This window comes from Salmo salar, chromosome ssa20 (genome assembly GCF_905237065.1).
Source record: "Salmo salar chromosome ssa20, Ssal_v3.1, whole genome shotgun sequence".
In the NCBI taxonomy this organism is placed as follows: Eukaryota; Metazoa; Chordata; class Actinopteri; order Salmoniformes; family Salmonidae; genus Salmo; species Salmo salar.
The window spans coordinates 16621747-16635392 of NC_059461.1; the positions used below are offsets into that span (position 1 = coordinate 16621747).

The following is a 13646-nucleotide window of genomic DNA, read 5'->3' on the forward strand; positions in this document are numbered from 1 at the left end:
GGGCTCAGGTCCCCCAAGAGAGGGAGAGAGAGAGAAAAAGAGAGAGAGAGAAAGAACTTTAAAACTTTCCACCTTCTCCAATACTGTCCCGTTGATGTGGATGGGGGGGTGCTCCCTCTGCGGTTTCCTGAAGTCCATGATCATCTCCTTTGTTTTTCTGACGTTGAGTGAGAGGTTATTTTCCTGACACCACACTCCGAGGGCCCTCACCTCCTCCCTGTAGGCTGTCTCGTCATTGTTGGTAATCAAGCCTAACACTGTAGTGTTATCTGCAAACTTGATGATTGAGTTGGAAGCATGCATGGCCACGCAGTCATGGGTGAACAGGGAGTACAGGAGAGGGCTGAGAACGCACCCTTGTGGGGCCCCAGTGTTGAGGATCCGTGTTGAGGTGGAATTGTTGTTTCCTACCTTCACCACCTGGGGGTGCCCCATCAGAAAGTCTAGGACCCAGTTGCACAGGGTGGCGTCGAGACCCAGGGTCTCGAGCTTAATGACGAGTTTGGAGAGTACTATGGTATTAAATGCTGAGCTGTAGTCAATGAACAGAATTCTTACATCGATATTCCTCTTGTCCAGACGGGATAGGGCAGTGTGCAGTGTGATGGCGATTGCATCATCAGTGGACCTATTGGAGCGGTAAGCAAATTGAAGTGGGTCTAGGGTATCAGGTAGGGTGGAGGTGATATGCTCCTTGACTAGTCTCTCAAAACACTTCATGATGACAGAAGTGAGTGCAACAGGGCAATAGTCATTTAGTTCCGTTACCTTAGCTTTCTTTGGAACAGGAACAATGTTGGCCATCTTGAAGCATGTGGGGACAACAGACTGGGATAGGAATTGATTGAATATGTCCGTAAACACACCAGCCAGCTGGTCTGCGCATGATCTGAGGATGCGTCTAGGGATGCCGTCTGTGTCGGCAGCCTTGCGAGGGTTAACAAGTTGAAATGTTTCACTCACGTTGGCCACGGAGAAGCAGAGTGCACAGGCTTTGGTAGCAGGCCATGTCAGTGGCACTGTATTGTCCTCAAAGCGAGCAAAGAAGTTGTTTAATTTGTCTCGGAGCAAGACATCGATGTCTGCAACGGGGCTGGTTTTCTTTTTGTAATCCGTGATTGACTGTAGACCCTGCCACATCCGTCTCATTTTTGAGCCGTTGAATTGCGACTCTACTTTGTCTCTATACTGACGCTTTGCTTGTTTGATTTCCTTGCGGAGGGAATAGCTGCACTGTTTGTATTCGGTTTTGCGCGAATGCTGCCATCAATCCACGGCTTCTGGTTAGAAAATGTTTTAATAGTCACAGTGTGGTACGACATCTCCGATGCACTTGTTAATAAACTCGCTCACCGAGTCAGCGTATATGTCAATGTTGTTGTCTGAGGCTATCCAGAACTTATCCCAGTCCATGTGATCGAAGCAATCCTGAAGCGTGGAATTCGATTGGTCAGACCAGCGTTGGACAGACATGAGCACGGGCATTTCCTGTTTTAGTTTCTGTCTATAGGCTGGGAGCGACAAAATGGAGTCATGGTCAGATTTGCCGAAGGCAGGGCAGGGGAGGGCTTTGTATGCATCGCGGAAGTTAGAGTAGCAATGATCCAGAATGCTAGCAGCCTGTGTCATACATTCAATATGCTGATAGAATTTAGGAAGTCTCGTTCTCAGGTTAGCTTTGCTAAAATCCACGTCTACAATAAATGCAGCCTCTGGATGTATGGTTTCCAGTTTACATAGAGTCCAGTGAAGTGAACTTTCAGGGCCGACGAGGTATCAGCTTGGGGGGGATATACACGGCTGTGACTATAATCGAAGAGAATTCTCGTGAAAGATAATGCGCTCGGCATTTGACTGGATATAATTCTAGGTCATGTGAACAAAAGTCTTAAGTTCCTGTATGTTGTTGTGTTTATACCATGAGTCGTTAATCATAAGGCATACACCCCCACCCTTCTTCTTACCAGAGAGATGTTTGTGTCTGTCGGCGCGATGCATGAAGAAACCGGGTGGCTGTACCGACTCTGACAACATATCCTGAGTGAGCCATGTTTCCGTGAAACAGAGAACGTTACAATCTCTGATGTCTCTCTGGAAGGCAACTCGTGCCCTAATTTTGTCCACCTTGTTATGTAGAAATTGGACATTGGCGTGTAATATGGAGCGGTGGATGGTGTGCCTCTCCTGCGGCGACCGCGTTGTTTTGGGTCGGCCTCTGGGATAAGATCCCATGTCCAGGGAGGAGGTCAGAACAAAGGATCCGCTTTGGGAGAGACATATTCCTGGTCGTAATGTTGGTAAGTTGTCATCGCTTTTATATCCAATAGTTCTTTCCGGCTGTATGTAATAACACTTGAGATTTCCTGGGCAAACAATGTAAGAAATAATACAGAAAAAGACTAATAACTGCATAGTTTCCTTAGGACCTGAAGCGAGGCGACCATCTCTGTTGGCGCCACAGAGGGAGAGGCTCTGGATAAAAAAGACTCTTGAAAGACTGAACCAGGTTTTCCTCTAGGATTTTGCCTGTGCTTAGCTCTATTCCATTTATTTTATCCTAAAAAAACTCCCCAATCCTTGCCGATGACAAGCATGCGCATGCAGCCACCACCATGCTTGAAAATATGAAGAGTGTTACTTAGTGATGTATTGTGTTGAATTTGCCCCAAACATAACGCTTTGTATTCAGGACATGAAGTTAATTTCTTTGCCACATTATTTGCAGTTTTACTTTAATGCCTAATTGCAAACAGGATACATGTTTTTGAATATTTTTATTCTGTACAGGCTTCCTTCTTTTCACTCTGTCATTTAGGTTAGTATTGTGGAGTAACAACAATGTTGTTGATCCATCCTCAGTTTTCTCCTTTCACAGCCATTAAACTGGCCTCATGGCCTCATGGTGAAATTCCTGAGCGGTTTCCTTCCTCTCCGGCAAGTTAAGAAGGACGCCTGTATCTTTGTAGTGACTGTGTGTATTGATACACCATCCAAAGTGTAATTATTAATAACCATGCTCAAAGGAATATTCAATGTCTGCTTTTTTTTTTACACATCTAACAATCTTAACAATCTTAACGAGGCATTGAAAAACCTCCCTGGTCTTTGTGGTTGAATCTGTGTTTGAAATTCACTGCTCGACTGAGGGACCTTACAGATAATTGTATGTGTGGGGCACAGAGGTTATGTAGTCAATAGGGTTCCCCAGTAAACAGCCGGCGCAACAGCACACCATCATTGCTAATTAGCAAGTTATTTGGCTTGCTAGCACAAAATGACAAGTTTGTGTTTCTTGACCCAATCAAAAAACTGAACAAATTAGATATATACAGTAAACACACTGACTTGTTCTTGCCAGCACAGTCACCGGATCTCAAACCGATTGAGCTGTTGTGGGAGCAGCTTGACCGTATGGTATGTAAGAAGTGCCCATCAAGCCAATCCAACTTGTGGGAGGTGCTTCAGGAAGCATGGAGTGAAAGCTCTTCAAATTACCTCAACAAATTAGAATGTCAAAGGTCTGCAAGGCTGTAATTGCTGCAAATGGAGGAGTCTTTGACGAACGCAAAGTTTGAAGGACACAATTATTATTTCAATAAAAAAATCATTATTTATAACCTGTCAACATCTTGACTATATTTCCTATTCATTTTGCAACTCATTTCATGTATGTTTTCATGGAAAACAAGGACATTTAGTGGAGGCAAGAGAAAAATACCCTGGAGAGTGACCATAGTGAAAGCCATGTACAAAGCTCCATCCCTGTATGGCTGACCGGGCCGGGACGCAAACCCTAATCAAATGACAAGTGTAGCTAGCATGCCAACCACTGGAGAAGTAGAACAGTGAGCGTAGCAGAATTAATCAAATCGGTGCAAAATACTGAAATACTTTTGATATTAAAATCTAGATACATTCATAATAGACAGGTGGAGACCCTACCTCAAGTCTCAGGAGGGATGGCATCACATCACAGTGGCTACTAAACTCACCTGCAGCTCACCTCTGCTACAGTCGCACCCCTTTCACCTCCTCCTACGCCACCGAAAGTATAACTCAGCCGCCGACTGTGTGATCTGAGTCAATGTAGCAGAATGAAATACCCATAAAATGCATTCTGTGGGTGCTAGATTGGCTCAATTCACAAAGAGCTCTGGTGGTTGCTGAGGTTGATGTGGAGAAGGAGAAGGTCAGTGAGTGTAGCACAGTGGTGAGTGTGTAGCACGTGAGCTACTTGACAGGTTAGTGCTAGGCTCTATCTCAATTCATCCTCGATTCCTCTCCTCACCTCCTAAATACCCATTGGAGAAAAAGGTCACAGTGGAGTGACCTTGTACCTTCTCCAATATAGTTGCGATACAATACATGTGAGGAGATAGAATGTGAGTAATCAAGGAAAGACAGTGAGACAAAGCTCTAGTAGCTATCGTCTGGTGATGTCAACTGCCCTGAGATCTAAAGTACTGTTATCCTAGCCCAACCAGGATCATGGTTTTGGTAGGATAATGGACATTGCTTTGTGAGTATGAAGTGCTGTTGTGGACAGGGGTTGCATCCTAGGTCAGCCGTACAGAGGTTGTTACACCCACACCAATGATCAAGACTTCAGCTGCAGCGCAAATTTGTGCAATATCATCAGACAAAATGACAGTGAGTGACATACAAATAAACAGACAAACAGGGAATGTTTAATGACCAACAAATACACCATTTTTAGATCAAAGAATCAACACTTTATTTAATAAAATATAAAGAATGCATATGTAAATGGTTATTGGGTTTACTCCAAAACAAGATATGATTGAATAGTTAAATGAATAATGTGTAATATAAATAATAAGCATAAGCATAATGTCATGGCTGGACTGGAACGGAAACCTGCACACCAAGTAACTAGATCTCTAGGAGCAAGGTTGGCCATGCATGTTCTAGGTCAATCCGTTGTTACTTTTAACATTATTTTTGTAGTCCTACAACCAATTCTAAGAGTAAATCAATAGCATGTATAACCCATTGGAGATATACTCTTCAGTCTCTCCAGGACTTGGGACTTTCTTTGGGACCTTCATCTGCAGAAATTAGACCAGGACTTGCTTCATTATTCTCAAGTGATATAATATTTCATATTTCATTGCAATTGTGTTTTTGTATTGTCATAGTTCTCTCTTTGGGTCTGGAAAGCTAATCATTAGCTACCTAGCTTAGCTACTAGCTAGCTGGCTAACATTGTTGTTTTTAGCAGATCAAGCAAGTTTGTGTAATAAAAAAAAATAATATTGGAATGCTATCTATCCTATTTACATGTAGCTAACTAGCTACCTACCTGACGTTATCTAGAATAGATGGTTAACTTGATAAACAACTTACCCGTGTGCTACATATCCTACTGGCGCCGCCACCTCCTGCTGCTAGCGTTACTATCCATGCAGGCAATGCACCCCGTTGTGATGCTTCTTTGGTAAATATATAAACTTACATTTTCAAAAATAGATTAGTCCCCAGACATAAGGACCATCCCACCCGCGAATACTATGGTAATTTTGACCTTGAGAAACAACTAGACCAAGTTAGCTAGCTAGCTGTTTACAGCCGCAACGGAACAGCTGTTGTTTACAAACTCATCAGAAGTTCTTTGGGGTTCAGTGTTCACTTCCGCTACTCCTCAAAAAGCTGTTTAAAAAGGTATATTGTCAGTGACGGATCCCAGTCCAGTGCTGTTGTTGTAGCTCTCTCCCTCAGACCCTGCAGTAGACATGACAGCAGCATCCAACCGACACACATTTCTTTCCATTGGCTATCAGTTATGCTGTAATACCATGGAAATGAGGAAATGGTCCATATTTATGGACTCCACAGGAGCAGGATGAAGAACTGCTCATATCTAATACATTCAAATAGAATTTACTGCCTGGGTGCACAGACCATCCACTTACTCTCTACACTTTATCTCAATGGGGAAATTCCTGTGTCAATAAACTATATAAAATCTTTGCATTTGAGTGTGGGTTAGTTTGCATGGATGAGTTTGTGAGTTAAAATACAAATGCATGTAAGTGTAAGCTTGCGTTTTGCTATACTGAGGTGTGTGTGCGTGCGTGCGTGCGTGCGTGCACATGTTTGATAGTCATTTCCAACGCATGGTTTTAAGACATCAAATATGCATCTTAAATAGTCGATAGCAGATAGGAGACCTGTGGCTATGTGGTTTATATGTACGCACTTCAAATTCTGCAAGAGCTAGCTACCTGGTCCTTGAAGAGAATGTGTCTGTGTAAGACTAACTAAATCCCCTAGGTATTGTGAAGCTTAATATGGTGATCCTCCCTCCCACTCTAATGAAGTGCTTTGTCACTTGGTAGAGACATGCCTCTCCTCCTCCCTGGTAATGAGTTGGGCTCAGACTGGGCTCAGACTCGCACTGAGGTTTTAGCTTGGTACTAGATGCCTGCATGCCTCTTGATGTGGCACCTGTAATGATCTAGCCTCACTCTCTCACATTAAGAATCCTGTTTTTGAGTTTGAGGGACGAAGTGACTGAGCGTCTTCTCTTCTCTCTACAGGCACAGAAATCGTGGATAGAAAGAGCCTTCAGCAAGAGAGAATGTGTTCATATCATAGTGAGCGCCAAAGACCCCCATAGGTAAGTGAGTTTTAGAATACAATTTTGTCATCCAATGTGAGTGGGAAATTATATTATTTACAACCTCCCAGACACCATACATGGCACAGTTGATCAGCGGCAGCCACTGATTGGAAGAATACCTGGGGCACGAGATGGTTGTTGTCAACAACGCAGCGTGACAGAAATATGTCAAGTTTTCAAACGAACGGTAGTTTATTTGAGACGATATATAAAGGGATCTGTGCATTTGAACAACAGGATAAATATACCTATTTCACTTTTTAAAACCGAATGACCCCTATTGCAATGCAATAATCGAAAACACATTTTCTAACTGGGGATAGCTAGCTAACATAAAGTCAAAAAGCATGATGCGCTAGCCAGTTAATAAACATATTTCTGAGTTAGTTAGATATGAGTTTAAAAAGACCTGATATTTTCTAACTATCTCGCAAGCTACTGTACCAGCAAGCTATAGGTAGATAGATCAAAGGTAGATAACTGGTTAATTTGACCAAAATAAATCCAACAAACTATTTTTCTTTATTTCTCAAAATTACTGTAGCTGGTTAATTAATTTGTTCATGCTTTGTGATAAACCCGGTTTTATTCTGTTTTTGTCCACACAACTTGTCACCTACAGTAGAACCTGACAAACTAAATCAGGGAGAAACTACAAAATTGGCCATGTTTTTTTCCCTACCAGATCCGCGATGAGAAAGGTCTTGCTAGTGTATCCCTCTATCCTTCCACTCTTGTTAGATGTAGTTGTCGGGTTTATCAAGTCCCAGGCTCCTATGACTGTTAAGATTATTTATTTACAAGTTAACTACAAACCATCTTCAACCTAGAGTCACGTGTGGAAGTAAGCCATCTGGCGCGAGAGACTGATTGGGACGAGACTAGAGCGCAGCACCATAAGTTCTGACTGAATGCACATTTGAGCGCCCCAGGACGGTCCATTTCTTTGTGCTATTATAAATTATGCCATAGACAGTTCCCCCTTATGGCAACACAATCCAAGCAATGCTTGCATGGAGGCGGAACTTCCGCTGCTGGCAGTCACTGAGGGGCAGAGTAGTAAATATCTGAACAGCTTGTTTTGAACAATACATTTTTCAAACTTTTATGAGCATTTAAAACAACGACAGTCCATCATTACTTTAAGACATGAAGGTCAGTCAATCTGGAAAATTTTAAGATCTTTGAAAGTTTCCTCAAGTGCAGTCACAAAAATGATCAAGCGCTAATTGAAATGCATTCCAGGTGACTACCTCATGAATCTGGTTGAGAGAATGCCAAGAGTGTGCAAAACTGTCATAAACGGCAAAGGGTGGCTACTTCAAAGAATCTCAAATATTAAATACATTTTGATTTGTTTAACACTTTTTTGGATACTACATGATTCTATATATGTTATTTCCTAATTTTGATGTCTTCACTATTATTCTACAATATATAAAATAGTAAAATAAAGAAAACCATTGAATGAGTATATATATATACTGTATACAGTGCATTCCGAAATTATTCAGACCTTTTAACTTTTTCCACATTTTGTTACATTCTAACATTTATTACATAATATTTTTCTCTTATCAATCTACACACGATACCCCATAACGACAAAGCAAAAAACGTTTTTTTTTATAAATGTTTGCATATTTATTACAAATTAAACAGAAATATCTTATTTACATAAGTATTCACACCATTTGCTACTGTATGAGACTCGAAATTGAGCTCAGGTGCATCCTGTTTCCATTCATCATCCTTGAGATGTTTCTACAACTTGATTTGGGTCCACCTGCGGTAACAAAATTGACACACCCCTGTCTCTATAAGGTCCCTCAGTTGACATTGCATATCAGAGCAAAAACTATGAGCACGAAGGAATTGTCCGAAGAGCTCCGAGAAATTATTGTATTGAGGCACAGATCTGGGGAAGGGTACCAAAAACATTCTGCAACATTGAAAGTCCCCAAGAACAAAGTGGCCTCCGTCATTCTTAAATGGAAGAAGTTTGGAACCACCAAGACTCTTCCTAGAGCTGGCCACCCGGCCAAATTGAGCAAGCGGGAGAGAAGGGCCTTGGTCAGGGAGGTGACCAAGAACCTGATGGTCACTCTAACAGAGCTCCAGAGTTCCTCTATGGACATGGGAGAATCTTCCAGAAGGACAACCATCTCCACAGCACTCCACCAATCAGGCCTTTATGATATGGTGGCCAGACAGAAGTCACTCCTCAGTAAAAGGCACATGACAGCCTGCTTGGAGTTTTTCAAAAGGCACCTAAATGACTCTCAGACCATGAGAAACAAGATTGTCTGGTCTGATGAAACCAAGATGAAACTATTGGGCCTGAATGCCAAGCATCCCTTCTGGAGTAAACCTGGCACCATCCCTATGGTGAAGCATGGAGGAGGCAGCATCATGCTGTAGGGATGTTCTTCAGAGGCAGGGACTGGGAGACTAGTCAGGATCGAGGGAAAGATGAACAGAGCGAAGTACAGAGAGATAATTGATGAAAACCTGCTCCAGAGCGCTCAGGACCTCAGACTGGGGCGAAGGTTAACCTTCCAACAGGAAATCAACCCTAAGCACACAACCAAGACAACGCAGGAGTGGCTTCGGGACAGGTCTCTGAATGTCCTTGAGTCCACAAGCTTCCCACAATAAGTTGGGTGAATTTTGGCCCATTCCTACTGACAAAGCTGGTGTATATATATATATACACTGCTCAATAAAATAAAGGGAACACTAAAATAACACATCCTAGATCTGAATGAATGAAATAATCTTATTAAATACTTTTTTCTTTACATGGTTGAATGTGCTGACAACAAAATCACACAAAAATAATCAATGGAAATCCAATTTATCAACCCATGGAGGTCTGGATTTGGAGTCACACTCAAAATTAAAGTGGAAAACCACACTACAGGCTGATCCAACTTTGATGTAATGTCCTTAAAACAAGTCAAAATGAGGCTCAGTAGTGTGTGTGGCCTCCACGTGCCTGTATGACCTCCCTACAATGCCTGGGCATGCTCCTGATGAGGTGGCGGATGGTCTCCTGAGGGATCTCCTCCCAGACCTGGACTAAAGCATCCGCCAACTCCTGGACAGTCTGTGGTGCAACGTGGCGTTGGTGGATGGAGCGAGACATGATGTCCCAGATGTGCTCAATTGGATTCAGGTGTGGGGAACGGGCGGGCCAGTCCATAGCATCAATGCCTTCCTCTTGCAGGAACTGCTGACACACTCCAGCCACATCAGGTCTAGCATTGTCTTGCATTAGGAGGAACCCAGGGCCAACCGCACCAGCATATGGTCTCACAAGGGGTCTGAGGATCTCATCTCGGTACCTAATGGCAGTCAGGCTACCTCTGGCGAGCACATGGAGGGCTGTGCGGCCCACCAAAGAAATGCCACCCCACACCATGACTGACCCACCACCAAACCGGTCATGCTGGAGGATGTTGCAGGCAGCAGAACGTTCTCCACGGCGTCTCCAGACTGTCACGTCTGTCACATGTGCTCAGTGTGAACCTGCTTTCATCTGTGAAGAGCACAGGGCGCCAGTGGCGAATTTGCCAATCTTGGTGTTCTCTGGCAAATGCCAAACGTCCTGCACGGTGTTGGGCTGTAAGCACAACCCCCACCTGTGGACGTCGGGCCCTCATACCACCCTCAGGGAGTCTGTTTCTGACCGTTTGAGCAGACACATGCACATTTGTGGCCTGCTGGAGGTCATTTTGCAGGGCTCTGGCAGTGCTCCTCGCTGCTCCTCCTTGCACAAAGGCGGAGGTAGCGGTCCTGCTGCTGGGTTGTTGCCCTCCTACGGCCTCCTCCACGTCTCCTGATGTACTGGCCTGTCTCCTGGTAGCGCCTCCATGCTCTGGAGACTACGCTGACAGACACAGCAAACCTTCTTGCCACAGCTCGCATTGATGTGCCATCCTGGATGAGCTGCACTACCTGAGCCACTTGTGTGGGTTGTAGACTCCGTCTCATGCTACCACTAGAGTGAAAGCACCGCCAGCATTCAAAAGTGACCAAAACATCAGCCAGGAAGCATAGGAACTGAGAAGTGGTCTGTGGTTACCACCTGCAGAACCACTCCTTTATTGGGCGTGTCTTGCTAATTGCCTATAATTTCCATCTGTTGTCTATTCCATTTGCACAACAGCATGTGAAATTTATTGTCAATCAGTGTTGCTTCCTAAGTGGACAGTTTGATTTCACAGAAGTGTGATTGACTTGGAGTTACACTGTGTTGTTTAAGTGTTCCCTTTATTTTTTTGAGCAGTATATATATATATGTATAAATACACTACCGTTCAAAAGTTTGGAAAACTTAGAAATGTCCTTGTTTTTGAAAGAAATTTTAAATATAACATTTGTGAGAAATGCAGTGTAGATGATGGCAGCATCTGCTTTTCTTTTTTCTTTGTTTCATGTCTATTTATTATTAAATCCTCACCCTGTACTTGCTTCCTGTCTCCCAGCGTCTGCCATCTCAAGAAGAAAGGGTTATTCAAAGATTCTGCTATGGAAACAGTTGAAGAACCCTTTTAGGTTCTAAATAGCACATTTTCTTCTAAGTGTATGTGATATGTCACTCTAATGAATGAGAGGTGTATCTCTAAAGGATGTAATTAAATGTTTGTTTCAATGAATCTGCCATATGTTCTGCCTAAGTGGGCATTCAGAACAAACATAATAAACACACACAAGAAAATGTTGTGAATCACCAAAATCACTATTTCTATGGAGTTACATCACACTGAAATAAAGCATGTAATTTGCAGAATGTAGCACAGAATTTGAAAAACGGACGTTTCCCATCCCCCTTCCCCTCTCTATCGCTGTCAAATGGTATTATGGAAATGTAGACTACTGCTATCGCTCCAGGTGACAGATGGAGAGGAAACTGCCTGACTCGAGCACAACCCACACATCACACTAGAAGCTACTGTTTGTAAGCTCTGGAGGAAAAGTGTTGGTGCTCCAGGATCAAATTGTTACTTTTACATCTGTAAAAACCGAGTCGACGACGTGCAGGTGGATAGAAATGTATTTATTTTATCTCAGGCCAGCGCTTACATCATCTCAGAATAAAGTTTACAGTTGTCTGCTTTCAGGGGCTCCTGTCTGAATCTGTCACATTTCAACTCCATTTATGTCCTATGCATATGACCATTGACCACTAGTATGACCAATGGCTACATTAAATGGTTTAACAGATACGTAGGAAGGAGAGAGAGTCTGCTGCATGGGGTTTGTGTGGACAGCCTTTGACATCTGTTTGTCTCACAGTAGATGAAAGGGAACTTTCCCCACATGTCACTTCCTCCTCCGCAGCTCTAGTGCACCTATGGGGTCTGTTCAGAAGGATGCAACACGTTCAGAGAGAAATGTATTATGTAGAACAAACCTGAATGTCCAATATGTAGAATACGGGAATCATGTCAGCTTTATTCATGACATTTCTATCGGCAATGTTCAGAATGTTTCACTTCACCTCTGAGTTAGACGAGGAGAGTGAGGAGGAAGACGAGGAGGTTGGGAAGGAAGATGAAGAGGAGGAGAGTGAGTAAGAGGAAGCCAGCCCCTGCTCTGACTACCTGTCCACCTGTTCCCTCCTCAGGTGCTGCTGCGGCCGTCTGATTGGTCAGCACGTTGGCCTGCCCCCCGGCATCTCCTCCAGTCAGAATGATAAGGCGGAGCGTCTGGTTAAGAATGACAGCCTATCGGAGAAATGGTCTATCAGTAAACACACCCAGCTCAGCCCCACTGATGCCTTCGGAACTATCGAGTTCCAGGGAGGGGGCCACTCTAACAAAGCCATGGTGACCGCTTTATACATGGGATTGAATGATATAACATTGCTTTACATAGACATAGGATTGATAGATAAATAAGGACATATTCACATTAGCATTATCTATAGACAGATAGGGCCTATCTACATGACTGCAGACAGATTATCTTGATGAGAGTTAAAATAATCAGATTCCAATGAGCTTATTAAATGTATGTAATCAAATGTTTTGAACAGCGTTATTGTGCTCTCTCATTTTAATCTATATTTTACATTGATTCAATACCAACAAAATGACACCTATTGGTTGATTGATTATATATTAGACATTTCTTTATTTTCTGTTTCACAAATAAAATGCACTGTGATAGGAAAATATTCAAGACAAAAAAAAGTGAGAAGACATACTTTAACATCAAACATACAAATTAATTTAATTTGTGTGTTCATTTGCAGTATGTGCGCGTGTCCTATGACACCAAACCAGAACTCCTGCTACACCTGATGACTAAGGAATGGCAGCTGGACCTTCCCAAGCTGCTCATCTCAGTGCATGGGGGCCTGCAGAACTTTGAGCTGCAGCCCAAACTCAAACAGGTCTTTGGCAAGGGCCTCATCAAGGCTGCCATGACAACGGGGGCCTGGATCTTCACTGGCGGGGTCAACACAGGTGGGCTGGGTGGGTGGAGGAATAAACCAGGCCCACTTAGCGGGCTAATAACAACCACGTGCTGTGTCGTTGTTACCCATTAACCCTATGCTTCTGTTTGTCGCTGCTCTTGTTTTGTGTTAATCATTAAAAAAACTCAGCTTAACCCTAATGCTTACCCTAACCTTAACTGTAGCTGCAACATTACATTTGGGTGTAATCTCGCTGGCGGGTGGTCACCTCAAAGGGTTACTCCATATATGGGAAAGGTTATCAACAGAAAGAGAAGAGAGACAGGTGTGACAGAAACGAGAGAGAGGGGCAGAGATTGGATATAGAAGAGAAAGAATGGGGGAAGACAGATGGCGAGAAACCGAAGAAATAGAATAGAAACAGAGAAGGAAAGAAATAGACGGGAGGGTGAAAAATGTATGGAGAGGAGGACTTCGGGCACAGAAGGAAGTGAATAGTGAGTGTCAGGCAGAGGGTTGAAATGAGATAATAATAATTGATTGGATTTATATAGCACTTTTCTACCAACTGATGTA

The 13646-nt window shown here is 43.1% G+C and overlaps 1 protein-coding gene across 4 annotated transcripts in view; it reads left to right on the top strand.

Moving 5' to 3' along the window:
* Window positions 1-13646, top strand: part of trpm3 (transient receptor potential cation channel, subfamily M, member 3) — a 253566-nt gene that overhangs the window by 119562 nt on the left and 120358 nt on the right. For all 4 annotated transcript variants that reach the window (XM_014160640.2, XM_045703003.1, XM_014160646.2 and 1 more), the window contains exons 2-4: window positions 6561-6640; window positions 12276-12477; window positions 12906-13119. In XM_014160640.2, coding sequence (XP_014016115.2) covers window positions 6561-6640; window positions 12276-12477; window positions 12906-13119 — 496 coding nt within the window. The remainder of the gene's footprint in view (window positions 1-6560; window positions 6641-12275; window positions 12478-12905; window positions 13120-13646) is intronic.